At 41.8% G+C, this 13,698-nt stretch overlaps 1 protein-coding gene across 1 annotated transcript; it reads right to left on the bottom strand.

Moving 5' to 3' along the window:
• Positions 1-1,826: 1,826 nt before the first annotated feature.
• On the bottom strand, positions 1,827-13,698 carry mmp14b (matrix metallopeptidase 14b (membrane-inserted)). The gene is made up of 10 exons (XM_031306904.2): positions 13,087-13,698; positions 6,956-7,104; positions 6,692-6,814; positions 6,147-6,454; positions 5,231-5,392; positions 4,858-5,009; positions 4,639-4,777; positions 4,378-4,528; positions 3,333-3,448; positions 1,827-3,204 (listed from the first exon to the last, which is right to left on the bottom strand). The coding sequence occupies exons 1-10, from the start codon at positions 13,183-13,185 to the stop codon at positions 2,756-2,758; spliced, it is 1,848 nt and encodes a 615-aa protein (XP_031162764.1). The 5' UTR covers positions 13,186-13,698; the 3' UTR covers positions 1,827-2,755.

Genomic DNA, 13,698 nt, shown 5'->3' with positions numbered 1-13,698 from the left:
TCAGCTTTTGTGGAAAGACAGTAGCACTGGAATGAGGACTATAAATGACCTTTTCATTTATCTGGGTGAAATGTGAGAGCCAGAGGAGAGGAGGTGGCTGGAAGAGTGCGGGGCAGTGTGGTCTGGTCTTTTGTTGGGCTTTGTGAAAAAGGAGTGAGTCATTTCGCAGACAGTGAAGAAAAAGCTCTCCTGTTACACAGAGAGAAGAGAAAGACTGTGGGGAAGAATTATGCTGAGGCGAATCTTTTCTTCACTCTGCAGAATCAGCTGGAGAAGACAGAAAACATCAAATAGTGACCTACAGCTAAATGACTGACTTGTGTGCAGGCCACTGAGATGATTTCAGCAAGAAAAACATCATGCATGAATAAAGCTGCATATTGAAACTAGCTGAGAAAAAAAAACATGATTCTTTCTTTACATACTGTATATTGTGACTGTGATGTAGTCCAAAAAGCCAATTAAACAGATCCAAACCAACTCCCATCCCCTTATTGCCGCTTCCTGCTGTGTCTGGCCTACATGATGCAGTTGGAATTCCAGATGTTGCTCATGGAATTCTGCTCCATCTCTGGCATCCAAATGTGACTTAACCCTCCTCACTCCCCCTCATCTCCTCCCTCCATTCTCCCCCCACAAAGAGCCTCGTGACTTCTCTCCCCAGTCCCAGCTCTTCAAAACACTGCAGCAAAGTGGAGACAAATGGGCGCCCTCAATCTTTTCGGCACAATAGGAAAATACCTCATCATTTTCATTGCATAAAGCTCCATTGCTGTAAACATATCATAGAGGCGCTGACCCCCACCCACTCTGTCTCTTGCAGTCAGTCATCTTCACAGTGAGTCTAATAGCTGCATAGCAGTTGTTCATTATTGGGATCATTAAGGAGGGGGGAGACGCCTAGGTTTGCTGTTTGAGCTTTTATTAGCTTGTGGTGGATGGGAGTGCGCATACACACAGTGCATAATGCACAAATAAAGGCATTTATATTGGTGCAAAACATGCATGAGAGCATGTTTGTATTGCTATCCTTGTGAGGCCCTGCATTGACCACATTCACTCACTAAGCTCATTATAAAAAGCTCTCCACTGTTTATCAAACCCTAACTTCAAACACATTTGAAGATGTATGATTTTCCTTATCTTCCTACTCTTGTGAAGGTTTTTTGGTCCTTATAAGGATGGAAACACAAGAACACACACCCTCTCTCTCTCTAATCGTATAGCTGAGATATGTTTTCCTGCTGTGCTACAACGGCTTTACACAATCCTCTTCATCCCTGTTTCTACTTAAGCTTTGGATCCAGTCCGCGTTTTCCGACCAAGTTTATGGCCTGCCAGTTTCCGAGCACCAGTAGGCGCAGAGCGGTGCAGTCGGGGAGCAAGAAACCTGGAGGTCCAGGAGGACTGGGGAAGACCAGACGGATGAGCGATGTGATCGATATGAGAGGTAAAGGCAAAGAGTCCAGGTAAGAGCTGGATTATATGACAACAATTAGACCTACGTGAAGATATTACTGCATTAAAGGGAGTGGCTCCAGTTCAGCTTTAAGCAGTTAAAAGAAAGATGGCACAAAGGGAGAAAGATTATGTGAGTCATTTACTAAGTGAAAATCAAAGCACAGAAAGCCTTTTGAAAGTACTTTATTTTGTAAGAAAAGCTTAAAAATATAAGCACACACAATGTCTCGTTGAAAAAACTAGATAATTATCAGTATCAGTATCACTAGCATCATTATCATTGTTGTTAAACTACTTATAACCCCTGACTAGTAATGTAGCACCATGATTTGAAAACTGTAAACAAGTACAATGACAAAAAGGAGTCATTTTCAGATCTTCAATTTATTTTCATTTGAGATGGATTCAATGTAAAAAATTAAAATAAAAAAAAGAACAATCAAGTTTCAAGAATACATAACCCCCTTCCCCATTCACTATCCCCACACATATAAAATTAAGGCCACTTTCAAAACTGTATGTCACTGTCCAGCAGGACTTTTTAATGACAGTGTACAAAAACACATTCTTTACACGTAGGACAACAACAATAATAGTATTAGTCATAATAATAATGACAACATCATTTATAATAATTATCTGCACTAAAGACATTGATATAAAAAAGGAAAAGACACAGTCGTATTTACTGCTTTACTCCAAAATGAGTGTATCTCATGCTTCATAAGGTCTTCAGATAATTTTTGCTTTCCCTTTCATGGTCCATACTGGCTCTGACATGTTACTTTACTGGAAGAATGCCACTGTGGTTTCCAAATGTGTGTGCTTATGCGAGTGTGTGCAAGTTAACAAGGGGGACGAATGATCAAACCCGCTCTTTAATTACTCAAAGGGACATGCTAGAATGGGCGTCATGGAGATGCAGGTTCAAAGCGGAAATTCCCAAGGACACAAACACTGACCGCTGACAAAAAATAAAAATAAGACATTGAAAAGGCTAAAACAAACAGCAATGAGCTGGCGTCAGTTACCACGAGGAGAGAGGCAGAGTAAGAAGGGAGAGAAAAAAAAAGTGGAAGAATGGAGTGGTTGAGAGACAGAGCAAAAGGAATCTGGCAGTGGTACGAATATTTAAGAAAATGCAAGTCTGGTGCTTTTCCTTCTGCTATTTCTCCAGTTGTATCGCTTCTGCTCTCATTATCTCTGTTCAACATTTCCTTCCACTTTTTTTTTTTTTTTTTTTTCTCTTTCTCTCCCTGTCTTTCCCTCCTCTCTCCCTCCCTTCCTCCTCCGTCTACACCTTGTCCAGTAGAGATCGTTGGCAGTAGAGGAGTCGGCGCGGGGTACCGTACTGACGGAAAAACACCAAGGCAGCCAGCGTCGCAATCACACACACTAACAGGAACAGTGGCAACACCACCACCGCTGCTCCACTGCCACCACCTACACCTTCCTTCTCATCCACTTCAATAATGATCACCTCCGTATCCTTCTCTGGCTCCTTCTCCCTCTCTCTTTCCCTCTCTCTATCTCTAGTTCTGTCCTTATCCTCCCGCTCCTTGTCCTTCTCCCTCTCCTTGTCCTTGTCATGTCCGCCTCCGCCTCTTCCTCCGTCCGTCTTGGGGTCTTCGTTAGGGCAGCCCATCCAGTCACGAAGAGCTGATTTGGGGTAACCCGGCTCCACACGCATCATCTGGTTGTTGAACTTCCAGTACTTGTTGGCCTTGTAGAAGTAGGTGTACGCTGAGGGGTTGAAGAAAGAAATGTGAGAAATAAACCTGAACTGGAAGGAAAAAACTAACTCTTCATGTATTGGTTCACCCAAAGATGTGATAAAATAATCTAGGTGATATCATACACAACACTGTTACCTTGATCTTTGCTCATGAAGGCTGCCTTGATGTTGTCAGGCACCCCTTGCCACGTACTAATAGATTTGGGATAGCCATCATCAACGCTTTGTGTATCTTCGTTGAAACGGTAATATCTAAACAAAGAATAAGAAGGGAAAGGTAAAGAGAGGAACTGCTATGGTGAGTTAAAGGTAAAAAATGACTTATCCTCAAGGATTTGAGACTTAACTTGAGACTTGTTTTGACACACTTGGGGCTTGATTTAGACTAGCCCTATACGACTTAAGACTTGAAATTACTGGAGACTGGACTTTTCTTTGACCTAAAGAACTTGACTTGACACACTTAAGACTTGATTTAGACTTGAGACTTGGCTTGGACTTTTCCTAAAAGATGAGAGACTTTACTTGAGACTTGACTTGGAGTTGGCTTGAATGACTTGAGACCTAACCTGGACTTGCCCTTAAGGACTTCAGATATAACTTGAGACTTTTAAAAAATTACACCTCACTTGGACTATTCTTGAATGACTTGAGACTCGACTTGCTCCTGACCCCCGACACTTGAAAATGCACTTTGGTTTGTGTGTTACTGCTGAACTAAACTAAACCACCAGGCAGGCCACAAAATGAATGTTTTCTGCAGAAATAGTTCAGATGGATTGGTGTTATCTCTTCCAACAGCCAGACTTGACCTGCACTGTAATCACTGACTGGTTGGCCACATTTTACCCAGCTGTTTTATAACAATGTCTATTGTGTAAATATGGGGAACCTTAGCAAGCTTTAAAATTCCTCAAGGTATGTTTAAATGTTTAAATGAGATGGTTTGTAATTCAGCATGCTACTGACTTCAAGTGTTTGGACCTTATATGGTCAACATTCAAACATATCTTTTTGTGGTGGTGACAAATGGATTTTCCTTGGATTCAGTAGTTTATACGGTAAACTTACTTACTAAACTAAACAGTACAGTTTCATTGTGGGATATGACACACACACACACACACACACACACACACACACACACACACACACACACATACACAAGGAAGATGACTAACTTGTTCGCTCTGAAGTAGAATGTCTGTCCAGTGGGAGTGTAGAAGAGAGCAGCGTCTAGTCGATCTTTGGGAAGCCCAGTGCCCATTTCCTTTAGACTCTTAGGGGAATCATGATCCAGAATTGATTCAGTGAACACCCAATACTTGTCACCTGGGAAGAAAGAACACGTATGAGATAACTGCAAGATTTTGCCTGTTTGATGATGACTTTTAAAGGGAAATCTTGTAAATGTTTTATCAATATACTGAAGCAAAACTTACCTTTAAAGAATACAAATTTCCCATCTTCCCTTTCAAAAGCGGCATTGATATGAGTGGGCAATCCTCTCCAAAAGTGACCAATCGGCATGGGATAGCCATCCAAAACATGGTTGTTACGTACCCTCCAGAACCATTTATCCTGAAAGAGAAAAGAGATTTGTAAACAGCCTGCTGGACAAACTGTCATAGCTAAAGTCCAACAAGGTTGTGTGAGTTTACCTTGAACACAAACATTTCTCCTCTGAGGATGCCGATGGTGTCGAAGTGTCCGTCACAGATGTTGGGGCCAAAGCGAGGCTTTTCTGGTGAATATGTGGGCTCAGGGTTGTGGTTCGGAATACGGGGTGTTACATGGGGGCCTGATCCAGACCCTTTGTGAACAAGGACATATGAAAATGATTTTCGTAGACCTAATCTCAACCTTTACATATCATTTAATGCTAAATGAAACTTAATGATCCCCCATGAAAAAATATACAACCCTAACCCTAAACCCTAAACCTACCTTTCTACATATTTCTGATGATGTATCACTTAAGTTAAGAAACTCTGTTTTGACAGTGATTTGGATAGCGAACTGTCAATAACGCACCATAAAGTTGCTGTAGGCCTCTGCGATCATCGTCAGGAAGTTCGAAGTTCTCGGTGTCCATCCACTGGTAGAAGGGTGCCATGATGGCTGAAGGGTCAGTGGAGTGCTCCAGACCCAGAGCATGGCCCAGTTCATGGACCGCAACCAGGAAAATATCATTACCTGTTTCAACACCAAAACCCCATTTAATTATTTTCAAATAATTGAAAGTAAAGTAGGAGATGTGAAATAGGAGGATTTTGCTCTTATGCTGATGACACAATGAGTACTGAAGGAGAAGGAGCAAATATTGCTGTTTCCTCATTTTTAAGTGACTAAAACGAACACAAATACATCACATCAGTAAATCAAAGATAAAATGATCTGCAGGTCATAAGAAGATGTGTCACACTCAAACAGCTGACGGTGCAAAGCTGTGTGTCTGCTCTACTCAAGAAATAAACACTTCTCCATTTCTGCAGTATCAACATAGCCCAGAGCATTAACACCCTCAAATGTACTGACACATGTATGGACCTGTTACTGCTTGTGTTTTGCCCACAACAGCTAAATTAAGAGTCCTGACTGCCACCATACAAAGTAACTCCCAACATTTGTGTCATCAGGTTTGGGGTAGTCTCACGTTGCCAGATCTATCTCCACAGCACTGTGTCAGCACTGGAATATGGTCTGCCTACACCGCTTATCTATTCTGGGATAGGGAGAAAAAAAAAAGATTTGGCTTGTTTGTATTTCTTTAAACTAATCACAATCGTCCTGGGCGGCGCCAAGCCTCAGATGCAGCAACGGTGCCCTTGCAAAATAGAATACAAAAGGACAGCCATTTAACCAGACTAGGTTTAGGGTAATCACTATAGACACAAAATCCCTAATTTATCAAAATGTCAGTTTCAACATAGATTTAACAGAGCCTCACCTGTAAGATCCTTGTTTCCAACAGTCCATGGCTCAGCTGCATCAAAGTGGGTGTCCCCACCGATGCCATTACCAGGGAAATAGGCATGTGCCAGAAAGCCCCCCTCGCCATCAAACGGGCTGCTGTCACCATGGAAACCCTCGGCGAAGAAGAGCATAATGTCGGCAAACTCCTCCACTTTGTCCCGTATGTAGCTGTAGGGGATTTCCCGGAAACGAAGCGGGCTGACGCTCTCCCACACCTTGAAGGCCTTCCTGATGGCCTCATGGGTCTCATACTCACCCACCTTAGGGGTGTAGTTCTGTATACTGAAGAATGGGTAATTGTGTGTGTGAGGGGGGGAGGGTGAGAAAGGTAAGACATGGAGTTATTTCCTCTTTATAGCTAAACCATTTCAGTTGCTCAATAGTCACGTCATCAGTGTGGATTTTCTTAAATTGGTTCATTGGTTACAAAGATAAAATTAGGCAAAAACAATCCCAGTGTGAAATAGCTTTAGGTACTTTCCATCATGTCTTTGCAGATGCAGAAAATTGCTCACTTACGAGAAAGTGATGTCATTCTTGTTCCACTTCAGACCCTGGATGGCATATCGCTTCCTCCTCAGGTTGCTCTTCATTTCGGAACCAAACTTATCTGGTACGCCACACCGTGGTCGCTTCATGGCCCTGCCAAAGACAAGACATAGTCCACTCAAAACACAGTAAAACATTTTTTTCAAATTTGAATATTGACCTGTAGGTGACCCTGTTTGGAGGCAGTACTTTTTTTTTTAAACATGTAAAATAAAGCTGTTTGAAGGTGCTCACTCAATCGTGTTGGTGTCAAATGTGCCGGTGATGGTGAGGCCGTAGAACCTCTGCATGGCAGCGACGGCGGAGGAGACGGAGTGAGGGGAGCGGAGTGCATGGGTCCTCATATCCCCCGGGGGCAGGTAACCATACTGCTGCAGCCATGACTTTAAAGCAAAACAAAAAGGAGACGGCAGTGTGAGTCATGAGAAATATTGCAAAAATGAAAACAAGGAAACTTCAGCCTCAGGAGAAAGAAAAAGGTTAAATTAGAATCAGACACATAAACAAGTCTTATCTCACCTGATTTTTGTTGTTTAACAAAGCTGAAAAAGGGTAAAGGAGCTACTTGTTTTGATGTTGATTATGAGTAACAGGGACTAAAAGTTCAAGATGTTTTTATGCGCCTGGAGCAACAACACATTCCTCACTGACAGCGAAAATAAGCTCTTGAGTAACATCTTTCTGTGTTTTGATATCTGGATATTTGGACAGTCTCCATTTAATGACTAAACACAAAAGCTATTCAACCATCAACATTCGGCTCTCCACTGAAGACCATATTTAATTGAAACTAAGGTCAACATTAAAGAATACTGCCAAGCTTTTTAAGCCCAAAAAAAGCTCAGGTTTCAACAAAAAAAAACAAAAAAAAACATGAGACAGAAACTGCACAAGGAAGTACCCCTGAAACAGTTAAAGATTAACTTCAGTTTCTACATTGACGTTATTCTGTAGCTACTTGTTTGTGTTTCAGTGCAGATTGCAACACTTATAACTCATCCCTGCTGTTGAGTTGGTACATGAAGAAAATATTAGTTTGAAGCTCTTAAAGCACATTATGATGGTCACTGAGTTCTTCAGGCCTGCAGTCCCTTGGTCTCAGCTGAGCTTGACCTTACTTTCCCCTGGAAACCCATTTCACTGCGGTGCTGGTTTGACATCTGGACTTGTGCCAGCAGCTTCGCTCCGCAACTCTCCCACACAGCTTCTCCTAAACTCTTTCCCTCTCAAGCTGGAGCCGAAAAATAACACTGAAGCTTTTGTGAGCGCAGTGAAAACCGAGATCACTTTGGTATTCTGTTGTACACAGTCACGTTTGTGAGCTTGTAATGCACTTTTAGGATGTGTTTGATTTTTCCTTGCACGCAAGGGCTTGATAGGACGTAACTTAATGTGATCTGTTTTGCATAGTTCTCATTCAAAACCATAGGTGTAGTGAGTGTTTGTGCAATGAACGGGATTCAAAAGAGAAGAGAAAAAGATAGGGAGTGTCCCAGGGTGAAACTCAGGCCTTGGGCAACCTCAACCGATGTCTCCAGTTGAGCAGCAGCGTCAGTCAGTAATTTAACTGGGAATTTCTTCCTCAGCGCATCCAAACCTCAAAGTCAAACTCTTCCCACCACGTCCATGTCTCTGTCTTCGCTTCATCACTCCACCCCTTCTCCTCTCTTCTCCCTCATCCCTCTCATGGAAAACCCAGAGACTTGAGGGTAAATACTTAACAACCACACCCAGAGCCATTCAATTATTAGTGTATAGCCCATCTGCTGCTAATAGTTGCTCAATACAATGGAGGCAAAACATGTTTAACTGCCTTGTTTCAGCGTTGATATGTATAGTACAAAGCAAATGTGTGCAAGTAGTGCTGACATAGATTATCTGAATATGTGCTCAGGTCTGTATGTGTATATTTACGCATGACTATACTTGTATGAGTTTGGGCAGGAGTGAATGGCAGAATGGCATTTTGGAGGCCCTTGAAGGTCTAATCTCTCCCTCTCTGTCTGTCCTCGGGAGGCATGGAGGTCTCAGTGTTTAGACTTCACCCCTGAATGAGCCCTTTTCTGGTTCTGACTCACCCATGGAGCTCCAGTGGACACATAAAGACTCACTGTTTTCCACTGTTCCAGCACAGCCACATGAGCGGGAAAGTCAAACGCAAACTTTAGCGTCTCACTTCGCTGTGAATATAAGAAAAATGGTTGATTTGACTGTGCTTGAAACTTATTCTTCTCTTTTACACATTGACTTTGTTTTCTTTTCTACAAAACCCTAACTTTGCCCTCAGCTCAGTCAAAAGACTGCTGTTGAGTGACACTGAACACTTGTTCTTAACTTTTAGGCTTCCACACCTCTTTCATGGGTCCCTAAGGTGACTTGACAAAGTCTTATTCACGGTCGCACTCTGCTATTTTTGACCACGCTAATGGGCTGAGAAACTAAAGCAGTGGCAGGAAGAGGAAATGGTCACTATTTACAGTGGCGTAGGAGATGACAGCCCAAGCTAATACAGTCTTTTGATGTAGAGCAGTGGTTCCCAACCTCTTTTGTCAGATGTACCAACACAGCCTTGTCCGATGAACTCAAATACCCCTTCATTGACAATCCATAAATGATGTATCTATTAATTTAAGCTAACTATTTTAACTGTTTATCCATTACTTTAAGCTAACTATTTCAACTATTTATCCACTACTTTAAGCTAACTATTTCAACTGTTTATCCATTTCTTTTAGCTAACTGTTTAAACTTCTCTGCTTGCTTGCTAACTGCTTTTCAGCCGTGTTAAAACTTGGTGTTCATGTATTACAGCTGAAGCAATATGAGGATTTTTTTTATTCAAATGAACAAGTTCTATTTTTTATATTTTACCCCCGGCTGAAAATCACTGATGTAGAACACTCAAAACTGCTGCACAAAAACACTTAAGCGTTAAAGTCACTCTTGATCCTTTGATTTCTAGAAGCACAGAGCAAAGGTACTTTTAGGAAGCCAAGTCCAGGATTTTGAGGTAAAGGGCGCAAGCTCGCTCATATGCAGCGATGTGAATTTATTGTTTAATGAAAGATCCACAAGAATCAAACAACGGTTGCTATGGATGTCAGGAGGCAGAGTGCTCGTTTTGCATAGGATGACAGAGTGAGAGGGAGGGATTGCATTTCAGAAAAGAAAGAAAGTCAGTTGTTCCGTTTGGTGAGGGCCAATGGAAAGAAACTTTGGTCAAAAGTGATGGGAGTCCAACTGAAGCATGCTGGGTATACAGCACACACACAGCTCCTCATTACACATCCACTCAGTCTGTCCAGAGAGCTGCAATATTATGTCAGATGTGTGCTCCCACTACACTTGCAACAGCTCATTATTGGCTTGTGATGGTGTGTGTGAGGGAGTTTGTGCGTAGGTATACTATATTCAGTGCAATATGTTAAAATCAAACTTTTTAAATTGTTTGTACTGTACATTTGCATGAGGCTAATGCTGCTCCTTTAGGAAGTAATTTATGATGCTGCTGACCCCTCTGGCCAGGTGTTCCTCAAAACATATGTAGAAAGGTCTTTAGATGTATGTGTGTGTAAATCCACCAGCTGCTGTCTATTAAAGCAACCTCTCCAGCCAACAACAATGAGACCCAATTACAAAAGAGTGGAAAAACACTCATCTCTGCCCATGTCATTTGAGCAATATCAGTCCCAGCCAGGCAAATCTTGATGGCACAAAAAAAGCTTCCCCAGAATGTGGCTCACTGCTTGCTTCCTTTATGAACAGGAAATGAGGTAATGACTTTGCGTATTACCTTATTTCCTGTAACACCTCCATTCTTTCCTGAGGGAGGCTGCCCTCAGACCACCCATTTGTGATCTTTAGGATGTGGCTTTGTCTGAAAAAACTATGCACCCTTCCTTCCTTCCTTCCTTCCTTTCTTTTGCTAAATGACCACTAAGACATCAAGATGGGACTTATGTAAAGTTACCAGTTTAGCCATATGAATTCTCGTCACTGCGTAGAGACATTTGTCCATACAGGATGTGTGTGCATGACAGCTAGGATTTACATCCTGTCCTATTCAACTGGATAATTGCTCCTTTTTCCAACTGTCCTTTTCCCAGATTGCATCACTCCCATCACCACAATGCCCTTCTTTCTAGTCATCAACAGCCTCCTTACTGTCCTCCCTGCTGTGCTTTAATCATCTCAGTTCATGTCCATTTATCTTTCTCTGTAGTGAATGAGCTCAGCTTGTAGCAATGTGTATGTGCATGTGCATAAGAAAAGATCTGTGCACATAAGACAGAAGATGTGTGTGTGTGTGTGTGTGTGTGTGTGTGTGTGTGTGTGTGTGTGTGTGTGTGTTACTCAGACAGGTGACTGCTGACACACCAAGATGTTTTTAGCTTATTGAACCAATGCACTTTCCAGGGTGCTTCAGATCTGACCATGCACTTTGGTGCAATTTTCCACAGAAACTTGATAGTCTTTGTACTTAAAGGCCAACCAGACCATAAAAATCACTTATGGTGTAGCTAAAAGACTTTTTCTTATGCAGACATTAGACATGCCCAATGCGCTCTGTTCATTGGGTTACTGGTTGTTAAATGTTGATGTTGCTGTTCTTTTTTATGGTGATGATACACAAAGATCAACTATAAATGAAAAGACTCCTTTATATGACTCAACCTATTTCCAAAGTAACAAATAACTTGTAACTCATCTCCATGTTTAAGTTCCTACATTCAATTCATTGATGGTAACTATTACACTCTTGCTGTATTCCACCCAGATCAATTACAGGCAAAAAAAAAAGAAGTTAGACATTGCTAGCTAGATAGCTATGTTCCTTGAAATTTGCATCCCTAGTATAGCAACTAGAAGAAAAGTATGTTGTTGTGTATTTCTTAATTGATCTCAATTGGAAAATATAAGCCTTTATTAGCCTTGTGTTAACAAATATTACTGATGGAAACAATTCTTTAATGGCATCAGAAAATATTATAAAACTTTGATTGTTTGTTCTTTTAAACAATACAATGTGATAGCAGGTTCCAATTGTGAGTTTTGAATTGTGGTGGTGGACCTGTTTACATGTTATTTACAGATTGTGCCTTTAAGTTGACAGTCTTATGTAGGTCAATGGAGTTTTCTTCCACTAGTGCAGCTGGAATTATAATTCCATAGGTCCATACAAGTGAAGTTAGGCGCCAGTGACATACCAAAATCATTTAGCCCCCCCCCCCCTCTCTCTCTCTCTCTCTCTCTCTCTCTCTCACACACACACACACACACACACACACACAGTATTTACTAATGATAAAGAAGGAAGCAGGTGTGTAGGGGTATCATAACAATGTCACTTCCTTCAACATTAACACAACTTCCTGATGCTAGACTGGCTGTGGGGTTGGAGGACTACTGATACTGCAGACAGAATAGAACAAACCAGAACAGAGAAGAGAAATTTCATGAAGTCATCCCTGATCTACAACACTACTTAGACCTGGTATCTCAGGAGAGTTTTGGAAGTCTTTAATGTACAGAATTATAGTTCAAACTGTGGGTGTTTTTCCACAGCTGACCATGGCTGAAATGCTGCAGAACCTCAGAATGTAAAACCCACCTCCCCCCAGTCCGCTGAGCCATAACTCAGGACAGATGTCAACAATTACATCTCCCCATCCCTCTGAATATAACTGCACCCACACCTCTCAATCCCCCCTCCCTCCTCCATTCCCACAAAAATTGCCTCTGTCTCTGCCCTGACCACAATACAAGCTCATGCATTTCTCCTCATTTGCTTTCCTGCTTTTGCCCTCTCAGCATTTCTCAGTGTTTTCACGAGCGCTATCATCATTATGGGCTGCTTCCTCTAACCCAGGGTCAAAGCCATTCCCATATCCCTGCGCTAACAGGCAACTGATGAAAGTACTATTCATGGATACAAAGCTTTAAAAATCTGTGATTGGAATTATTAGCAGGAAGGATCCTTCACTCTTATATATGAGGATACATTATATTTCTCAGTCACCCATCATTTAAACCTTTCTTTAACTCCTGAACCCTAAATGTGTTTCCTTGTTTTATAGCTTTCTTTATCCTCTCTTTCTTACAAAATCATTTGTTTGACTTTATTCCTCTGCTTTAGATTTACTATTGGTTTTTAATTATGTATTTTGGATATATTTATCTTGCTTAATCCTCTATTCTGCATTTCATTATCTGGCCTATTCCTCTCTGGATTTATGTATCTAACTTCATTGCTTGATTCCGTATTTACTGATATGGCATTATTCATTGATTCTGTATTTGTTTTCCACCTCTGCCTGTATTCCTCACCTCTGGATTTATTCCTCAACTCTGGGTTTATTCCTCACCTCTGGATTGACTTGTCGCTCCGTCGCTCCCTGTGCGCTCAGCTCCCACACCACCGCCAGCAACAGCAGTCGGACAAGCGATTTGAGCTCTGGTGCCATCACTTGTCTCTCCAAAATACAATACAAAATCGGACCGATATTTCTGTAACAGTTTGCGCAATCTTCACTATTTGTCAAAACATTGTCTGTGAGAAAACGTATCCCATAAACGAAAACGGGGCAACCGAGATCGACTCGCGAAGTACAAAAAGAGTTTCCAGTTTGCGTCTCTGCAAATTGTTACTTGAGTTACCTTAACCACGAGAAGTATCTGTCCACTTTGTGCATTCTTCTCGCGTTTTGGTGAGTTTTGACCAAATTATCAGACGTTACTGGAAGCAGGAAGTTTGATGGGGGGCTCTGGAGCTGCAGGCTGTGCGTATTTTATGTCCAAATTCAGCTTGCGCTTTGCTCCAGCTGTTGCAGTCGACTTTGTTTTCATGAAGCAGTCTTAATTCCTCGCTGTCCTCTCTTCTCTGTCCTTCAGTCGGCTTATTTTGATCCCCTCTCCTCTTCCCCTCTCTCACCGCTGCAGACGTGGTAGTTTGATACTCCCCGGAGAGCTTTAGCTGG

This window comes from Sander lucioperca, chromosome 9 (genome assembly GCF_008315115.2).
Source record: "Sander lucioperca isolate FBNREF2018 chromosome 9, SLUC_FBN_1.2, whole genome shotgun sequence".
Classification (NCBI taxonomy): Eukaryota; Metazoa; Chordata; class Actinopteri; order Perciformes; family Percidae; genus Sander; species Sander lucioperca.
The sequence above is the reverse complement of the archived record's forward strand: the minus strand, read 5'-3'. Positions and strand labels throughout refer to the sequence as shown.